Genomic DNA, 10,019 nt, shown 5'->3' with positions numbered 1-10,019 from the left:
AGCGGCAATCTTTAATTGAAGAGTAAACTTGCTTTCAAGAGTCCCACTTTTTGCTACACATAGTTGCAAAACTTAATTTCTTTTTTTTTTTTACTTTTTTTTTAGTGTAATTTGCATGGGTATCTTTTTGTTGGTGGAAAACTCTTGCGTGGTGCAAAAGTTTCTGCTGCTTACATATGCGCATACTTTTGTATATACACATTATGTATATGCACACACAACAATTAAGTCCAATTTAAAATACCGAAAACACATGTGGCAAAGAAATATACATGTCCATTTTTTTTTTTTATGACAACAAAGAACAAAAGGAAATACTTGCAACGATTGTTGCTTATAATTTGCAGAAGTGGCTTGATTGCGGCCAGGAAATGCCCCAAGGGCCTTCCACAATCAATGCCAATCAAACATTTTAGATTTTTCATACCTTTTCTACACATGCATGCGGGCATGTGTGTGCATATTTGAGTGTTTGGCCAGAGGCAACACATTCTGGCCGTCAGTGTCAATCCAAATATTTTTTATAAAATCGTTGTTAGCTATGCAAATAGCAAAGTTCAGCTTAGGCATAGTCAATTCAGCTTAAGCCCTAGTAAGCCCTACTAAATATAGTTGAAACAATTTGAGCCTTTGGTTAAGTGTTGCGAGCATCTCAAAACAAAGCGGACAGAAGAAACCTAGCCAATATTTATGGCAATCTAGACTTGCTTGCTTTAGAATTTTGCTAAGAAACTTTAGCCGATAATTTATTAGCACATTTATACATGGGACTCGAATACAGATCCTAGTTATTCAGCTAAGTGAATTACATAACTTATCTACCGGGGCTATTATAAGTACTTATAAGGATATAAGGCGTTGTACACTAACTTTTAAATAGAACTGTGCTTACAAAGCCGTATCTTTTTGTTGTTCATTTGCCTGACTTACAGGGTTCTAGTTAGGCCGGTGACTCATATACTGGAAACTATTTTATAGGACTAACTTAACATTATCAAAAGAGAAATATTCTTATATTTCATTAGACCTATGTGTATTCAGTCAGCTGTATTATTGACAGTACACGTTTGGGGCATTGATATATTGACCGACTTATGAACAATTGAAGGCCCTACAATTGAAGACCTGCGAGTGCAATACAAACCCCCTAAACCGGTTTCTTTTGATGAGCGGATCAAAAGCTGGATTGTGGATTGTGACGTGTGACCATTGTGAAACCAATGTGAGTAGCGCTCTGCGCGCTTTCATTGTAGGTTCACGATTAGCTCTTTGGATTATCAGATTGGAGCGCGAGAATTAACACGCTCAAAAGCTTTTACTCTAAAGCTCATCGCTGGGCATTTCTATGAGTGCGTCCAATGTATCTGATTGGCTCAAAGCTTTTAGCGGTAGTCTTTAATGAAATTCGCTCGCGTGCACAGCTCTTGAGTCGCCGATTGGATCTGGCTGCAATACGGGCTTACAAGTTTGTCTGGCTACCATAGGAGATCTTGAAAAAAGTAAAGCGCTAATCAACTGTTGTGGGGCTTTTTGACCAAAAGTCAAGGTTATCAAAACTGCACAAGTCAAGGTTGGTAAGAGTTTCTACATTTTTGGCAAAAATAGTCGCTTTTGGGAAATGCCCCAAGTCGCTTCGATTTCATTTGACGTCATTGTTTAGTTAGAATTTCCAGCTGAATTCAGTTGTATTCAGTATTGCTACTCTTCTCGAGTTTGTTTTTGAGCGTTTATTTATTAAATAATTCAACAGGTACGAGTAAAGAATGAAAACTTGCTCTCAATTAAGTTGGTTTTTTCCCCCTATTTATAGTGAGATTATAAACGAGTCAAACATGATTCGCAGGTTTTCATTAGAAATGTTCAGCTTCTAATCATTAATTAATTAACCCATTTACTTTTTGTGATTGTTTGTTTTGTGCTCAAATTTGTTTAGTATTCTTTAATCATCAACTATTTATTAGGCAGTTGCGTCTACCTTATCTGGTCCACTCTGAAGAAAGTTTTTGGTGCCATGATCTTTTAAGTAAAAATGTGATTAAGAATATATTTTTTTGTGAAACAGAATGGGACTACATAATCTAGCTTGGGCCACAATAGCCATTGTGTGCATCTCCTGTGTGTGTGCCGCTCCACAGCAAGCGACAAATGTGGAAAAAAATATTCAGGAAATATTCAATACAAATCCCGGTGTACCGAATCAGCCGGCACGCGGTGGCTTTGCGGAAGTGGTGACACCCGTGCCCGTGGATCCATCGAGTCCACTGATTGATTTTACCTCCATCAGTGGCAAGACGGCAGATTGTAACTGCGTGCCTTACTATATGTGCGATCCATCGACGAACAGCATTACGGAAGATGGTTCATTTGATGGCTTTGGAGTCATTGACATTCGCTTTGGCGATGATGATCCTGTTTGTCCCTCATCGGTGGACGTTTGCTGTGCCGGCAATCGCACACGGCAAGAGGTTCTGAACCCAACGCCTTTGGAAAAGCGACCAAACCAGCCGCGAGGCTGTGGAATTCGCAATGTCGGTGGACTGGATTTCACACTGTCTGGTGCCACGCAAAACGAAGCCGGTTTCGGCGAGTTCCCCTGGACTGTGGCTCTTCTGCATGCCAACAATTTCAGCTACTTCTGTGGTGGCTCACTCATCCACCCACAAGTGGTGCTCACGGCAGTGCACTGTTTACTCGCTCATGCGCCGGGCACATTCCTAGTCCGAGCTGGCGAATGGGATGCACAAACTACCAAGGAGCGTCTACCTTACCAGGAGCAAACGGCACAGCGTATCATTTTGCATCCGCAATACAAGGTCAGGAACGTTGCCAATGACTTTGCGCTCGTTATCCTTTCACAGCAGTTCACATTAGACGATCACATCAATGTGGTTTGTCTACCTGCCCAGAGCGCGGCCGCTGCAGCCGGTACCACTTGCTTCTCTACCGGCTGGGGTAAGGACGTCTTTGGAGCCGCTGGCAAGTACAGCGTTATTATGAAACGTGTACCGCTGCCCGTCGTCGATTTCAGCAGCTGTCAATCACAGCTGCGTAATACGCGACTCGGGCCCAAATTCGCCTTGGATCGTTCGTTCATGTGCGCCGGCGGTCAACGGGGTGTCGACACCTGTCAAGGTGATGGTGGTGCGCCGCTTGCGTGCCCAATCGGATTGCCATCCGAGAATCGCTATCAACAAAGCGGCATCGTGGCCTGGGGTATTGGATGCAACGATGCAGTGCCCGCGGCCTACGCCAACGTTGCCTTTGCTCGTGATTGGATCGATCAGCAAATGCTGGCCAATGGCTTCGGCACGACTACATATACAGCCTAACATGCTTGGGATAGTAACAAAGTCAACTTAAATAATAATAAAAATGTTAGAAATCTACAATTCTGACCTTAAAGTAAAACGTAAGGCAAGTATTCGGTTTGAAGCACTTTTGTGAACATTTCTCAAAACTTTAATGTGAAATGACAAAGCATTTGGCTTTAATTAAGAACTCTGACGGCGGCAAATTATGTTAAAGATGCAAAGAAATGCGTCCTTAGACCGAAATGGTGTCAAAATTCTTCTCACCTCAAACAAGCCCACAAAGTGTTGCAATTATATTTGTCATGCATGCACAGCATCTGCGGGTAGTCAGAAGAGCAGAGCAGAGCACAAACACACCCACATAGACACACACACACACACACACACACTCGTATCTAAAGCAAAGGACTGCAAAGCGCCGGAGATGGTTGCACCTGCGTTTGAATTGCAGCTTCTGGATGCCTGGTACAGCTGCCATGCCATGCCAAGCCGAGTCTCATTTCAGTTGTAACCGTCCCCGAGCTCGCTGCTCGTTAACCGTGCACTGTGCGAAGTATAAGGTGACTGAGTCACTGTAACTGTAACATAACATGTGCTTAACCCAAAAGCAGACGCACCCTATCACCAAGCGGTACATGCCACCCACCAGCCACCACCCACTAGCCACCCGGCACCCAACTAGCAACCAGCAACCAGCAGCCGCCAACAACCACGCAACATCCGACACCCCCTCCAACGACATGTTACAGCCTAATTGCAGTTTTTCAAATGTTGCAGTTGCTTCCAAAAAAATTAGGGTCATGGAATTTTAAAGGCGCCTTTGCTATTGGAGTAGCTAGGGCTTAAAGGGCCACAAGCGCGCATTGGCCGTGGTTGGTTGGTGCCGGATGCATTGAAAGCCAGGCAGCATATTTTATGTTATAGGAATGTCCGCTCCAGGGAAGCACTTGAACGTTAGCTTAAATGAAATTCCCATTATCGCTGTACAGAATGCAGTGAAACAGAACGCTCTCAGCTGTATGCCGGACAAGCATTAAAATTAAAGCGTTTATTACCATCTTAAGAAAATGAAATTAGCTGCTAGCTAAATCGCATCGAATTGGCAGTTTTTAACGTATATTTTAATATGCGATTGCACATCGCCGCTTTCAGTCAAGTGTCAGTCGGTGTTGGCTTTAATGAGCTACTCCTTGAGGCTTAAGGGCTTAGGCAGTAAATTGTTAAGCATTGACGACTCAAAACCCACTTGAATCCGGAACAGAAATGATTGGCATAACGACGCTCAACCATCTGCGGCAATAATAAGTTAAAGAGCATTTACCAGCAGACACGCCCGGCAATGCCCATCTTCACAGTCACCACTTACCCATAACAACATTACCCAATCCTCTGGCGGGGCTGGTGCTGGCGCTGGCATGACTCAGGCAACGGCAAAAGTTTTAGCATAGGGCCATCACGGGCTGCATAAATTCCATAAGGACACCGTCAACCTTTTGCCGCCCACTCTACCGCACGCCCTCTCACAGCCTATGCGTCGATGCCGGTGCTTAGGCGTCGTAAAATAGTTGAAATATTTGAAGAACTTTTTCTGACTTAATGAGCGCTTAAATGGCTTGCATATATGCAATTGTTAGTTCCTGCTTTTCAACTCAGTTTTCAAAGCCTCTTTTAATACCTATAGATATTAATTGCTCTCAATCAATTTAAGGATACAAATCAGGTAAATTGTGGTTTCCTTACTAATCGGTTTTAATTTGAAGAAAAAAGCTAAGGATTTTTCGGAGTTTTTATGCACATGTAGAGGGTATTACAAGCTTGTCATGCAGCATGAATATTCTTGAGCAGCATCAACAGGCGAGTTGATATGACTATGTCCGTCTGTCCGTCTTCTTCTTTCTTTGCAGACTAGCCTCTTAGTTAAGAGCTTCAGGCTTGGTATATGTCATATTTTCATCAAACTCTGCACTGACGAGATTCACTAGTCTCACATACCTGCAAGGCCGTAAGACAAATGTCTTCAAGGGTATTAAGTGTTTGGCATGTCAAGATTGCCTTACTTTCTGGTGCATTTTTATATTTTAAAAGCATATAAGTACTTTTGGCTTTTATGAACTTATTTGAATGTTTTGAACAAATTTAATGGGAAAAAGGCAATAGTTTCGCCTAGAACTCCGACTTACAAATTAAATAAACGAAACTTTTCGGGCGAACTAACACAAATTGGAAGCAAAAACTGATGGCATCGTGGACTGATTGGCGTACAGGAGCTGAACAGAAAAGCGGACAAGCTGCCGTGTACAAATACGTGAAAGAAAAGATGAAATTCTCGTTGCAGGAAAATGTTCCATTAATTTTTACATACAATGACCTGAATCAGCGTTTTTGGTGCTTCGCCTCCTTGCCCTGCTGGGACAACGTCGTGGGCGTGAACCGGGACAGTGACTTCACCAATTACTGTGGGCTGAGCATGCAGACGTGAGTGCGGCTAACGCTTGGTTCCCAATGAATCCGGGCTCAGGTGGGAGTTTGCGCATTCGCCATTGCCATTGCAGCACAGCATGCAATGTGTTGGCGCTGAAGCTGAAAAGCGTCGCTTGGAACGTGCAGAGAATCTAAAACAATTTGTAAAAAAGGGATGTGGATAGCAACAGGAACGTGCAGGACGCTTGAAATTAAATACATTATAACACACCGATGATGATATACCCTTAACAGGTCTATTAGATAAAGCAGTCATCAAGCTTGAGTCTCGAGTTCATGAATTTCCTGCTTATGCCTGTCCCTCAAGTATGTGGAAGTCACATCGATCGGGCTTATTCTTGGGTGCGTCTAGCTTCATCAAATTGAATTCGTAACATTTGAAATACGTCATGTCACAAACATCCTGAGTCAGTTAATATGCACTTTGCTGGACTTTACATGAATAAGCCGGCCTGTCAGTCGCTTACAATTTTGCTGGCCTTTCATTTGCAGCAGCAGCAGACTAAAACAAGGCGAAACCAACTAAATTACTTATATATATATTTATAGGGTTGTAGTTAGCAGTGGCCGACCAAGCAGCAGAGGTCAAGGGTCGGGCAATATAATGATGCCTTCAACTCCACACGTTACAGTATTTTTTTAAACAGATTTTATTATAGAATTCGTTGCAAGCAGGTTAAAAGCAGTCTCTGTACAGTCCCTTCTGTTGGTGCTGATGTCTGAAAAATAGTACAGAAAATGTTTATTAATAATATAAAACAGAGTGCAGAACTGTTATTAACAAACTTACAGAAAGAGCTAAAAGTTTCACTCTACTGTAAGAAATGATACACATTATGAAGTACTGTAATTAGTAGAGCCTGTAAGAACTCTCATATTCCAGTATGTAAACAACCGACAAATATTGACACGAGTGCACAAACGTGTGTGTGTTCGAAAAAGCAACTTAAAAACCAAATGCTTTAACACATTTTTGGTGTTTCGTTTACTGATTTAACGGAACGAGAAGTATTTCGGCAAATCATTGTAAATGACCAATGGCTGGTAGCAGCCAGAGCGCTGTGTGCGCCTGGGATGAGCCGCAAATATACTTACTTGCATATATATTTGCAGGAGCGTAGTTGCGAATTTTCATAGTCTATTTCCCTTTAGGGAAATTGGTCAGAAAAAAAAAAAAAAAATGTAAATAACTGAAAAATGCTCACAGAAAAACAATATTTTTTCGTGGCGCATTTTCGACATTGCCGCGAAAGCTTCAAAAAATAAAAAAAAACCACTGTCATTAGCTTCATATGAAGCAAGAGTATTTTTTTTGCTGTTGATGGTAATATTTATTAAATACTATATATTTTATTCTTATTCAACATTGAACATTGTGCCGAACAAAGCCACATCCGTATGAAATCAATACGCTTTGGAAGCAATAATAAATTCAATTGTTTATGCCCCTACAACATGTCCTTGCTACGCCACTGAGCGTGTGAATATGAATGTGTGTACATATGTATATAGAAAGATATGCATACATATATATATATATATATATATACATATAGATATATAGTAAAAGTTGTTGTTGCCGATGCAGCTGCTGTTGCTGGCCATTTCAACATTGTTGTATGGTTTTGGCAGCATTTAAAAAGCGAATTCATTAAATTGTTGCACAAAACTGGCATACGCCCCGTTGTCAGTAAAACAAACAGAAATCAGCGAATATATATTATTATGTATGGTACAGTGATTGTCTGCATACACAAATGTTCAAATGTAACACAACGAAAGAAAAATAAATACAAAAATAACATTTCTAGCATTTAAACATAAATTGCTTGTAATTTAAGAGACATGTTTATAAATATTTCAATGTTTTTCAATTTTGCTTTATTATCATCATCTTGGGTCTTGTTGTTTTGGCGATGGCATTTCATTGGGTGTAATATTGTTTCCCACTCATTTGCAGAATGAATTTATTGCAAAGTGCTTGTGGCTATTTAACGTTTTTAATTGAAAAACTTTTGTTTTTGTTGTTGACGCCGGTGCCAGGCTTCCTAGGACTACTGCCTAGCTTCTTCTGCTGATTCACAGCAACGGCCAAGACAGGTTGGTCACCGCTGGTTGTGGGGCCGCCTAAGTTGCTGCGGCTGTCGGCGACAACTACTTGCAGCCACTTATCATAATTAGCCCTGTGCTAGTGGTATAAATGGTGAAGTTTTGCCTCAATATACTAACCAGAGGTGCCCACTTGCGCCACAGAGCCATTAACAACTTATTGCCAATAGCTGGTTGGGTGGCTGGCAAAAGCGTCATTATCCCTAACTTTGCTGCTGCCGATGCCAACAAAGAAAGTGCTTGTGAATACATTTTCATAACGAGAGCAGTCAGTCACTCGGTCTACTTATTGTTTGTACGAGCGGCTTCATCATTATGGACAGAAGTAATCAATTGCAGTCCATTAGACTCTGCACTCGGCTGCAGACAAAGAAGAGACAAAACGGACTTCTATTTTGCGTGACTATTCGGCATGGAGAATGTGTCTGTGTCTTTTAACGTTCTTCTATTGCCGTTAATAATAGAAAAAAAAAAGAATTCCTCTTTATCCCAAAAGGGTGTTAGTTAGCTAGGCTGTGAGTGGGCCAATCCAATTGTCTTCACTAATCTGCATATAACACGTATACAAACAGAAAATTCAATTAGATGCATCGATTAGCATGACTTGTTTTCAATGTTTTGATAACTTATAATCAAAATAAAATAGAAAGAAAATATATTTGCGTTGGACATTCATTTGCTTGTTTATCCAATGCATACTCACCATATCGAGAAGACAGTAAATTTATTTAATAATAATACGTATATTCGTTTATTACCCTGTTTCATGTCTTAACCCCAAGACTGAAAAATAATCGATAACATCGTTCACAATTGCTTTAAATTTGATTTTCTGTATGAATTCAATAATCCCATTTAGTTTATTAAACAATATGTGTTCCGGTCTCCAGCTGAGTTTGTCTTAGAAAAATGTTGCAATAACAGCAAACTCGTATTTGGCTCTCGCATATACATACATATATATATAGATATATAGATATATATATATATATAAACAGTTAGTCGAATTGGTTTTGGACTGGAAGAAACATTTACATGGCTAATGCAAACAAACGCATCTATTCGCGATTATTTGGCTGGTTCTCTGCGTGTGCTTAACAATTTCTAAAGTTTTCAACTATTCTTGTGTGTGGTATGGCTCACATTCTTTCACTATGAACGATTATATTTAACGGTGATAGCACATTCAATATGTGTTTGGTATTTAATAATTGATGTATTTACTGGGTACTTTTATCTGAGTACCTAATTATCTAGAAGTCAGCACTGGGTCTTTGAAACCTGACGCTAAATTGAATATACCAATTACAATTCTTTCTTTCGGCTGTCACAGATCTCACAGTTTATTTTATTTTCATTTTAGCCATTTTAATAGTAGAGCTTGGATTTCAGCGGAAAAATGAACCAAATACTAAGAAGATTGGAATTTATAAACATTTAGTGCTTGTTTCGTTACAAGTTCTCATTTAAAGTATTTTGCTCTTGTACTCAATTCTATTCCACTGAAATTTTGATTATTAACTATAGTCAGGGATCTCTGCTTAACTATTCAGAATGCACAAATCGTATCTTGAATTTTGTATGTATCCTAATTCGTAACATTTAATAATTTCAGTAATTTTTTATTATTTACCATTGTTGGTTGTAAGGCAAATAAAACTCTTAAGTTATGCTCCCCATGGATATTTTTGTCCACGATGCAAACGTTTTGCTCTTAAGACTAGAAATTCATGAAATATGAGTACTATATATATATTGTATATATATATATTTTAAACTGTATTATACTAAGTATACCAATGTATTTGAGGGAGTTCAAAATACGTTTTGTTTTTGGTATTAAAATTTATACTAAATGTGTTGATTTCTCTAGATGCATTAAAACAATTGGAAATTCTCGTATGCACGAGTACGTGTCGCGAGCCCTTGCCTATCTTAATCCATTGAAGGTAATTTGATTTGGTTATGATTACAGAATAGCCTCTAAACTGCCATTGTATGATTAACCGCATAAATATGCGTAAGTTTTAATTTCAAATTCTACTAACTTGATTAGATAAACGGAGCGATAAGTGAGTGTTACGTTATTTACAAGTAGAAGAGGTCTTCGTCCTCTGG

At 39.8% G+C, this 10,019-nt stretch overlaps 1 protein-coding gene across 1 annotated transcript; it reads left to right on the top strand.

Annotated features, from left to right (window-relative positions):
* Nucleotides 1-1,388: 1,388 nt before the first annotated feature.
* Nucleotides 1,389-3,389, top strand: LOC6630927 (phenoloxidase-activating factor 2). The gene is made up of 2 exons (XM_002054280.4): nt 1,389-1,570; nt 2,063-3,389. Exon 2 carries the CDS (start codon nt 2,064-2,066, stop codon nt 3,327-3,329), a length of 1,266 nt encoding a protein of 421 aa, XP_002054316.2. The 5' UTR covers nt 1,389-1,570; nt 2,063; the 3' UTR covers nt 3,330-3,389.
* The last annotated feature ends 6,630 nt before the right edge of the window (nt 3,390-10,019 follow it).

This window comes from Drosophila virilis, chromosome 2 (genome assembly GCF_030788295.1).
Source record: "Drosophila virilis strain 15010-1051.87 chromosome 2, Dvir_AGI_RSII-ME, whole genome shotgun sequence".
NCBI classification, from domain to species: domain Eukaryota; kingdom Metazoa; phylum Arthropoda; class Insecta; order Diptera; family Drosophilidae; genus Drosophila; species Drosophila virilis.
This window is presented reverse-complemented; position numbering and strand designations above follow the sequence as displayed.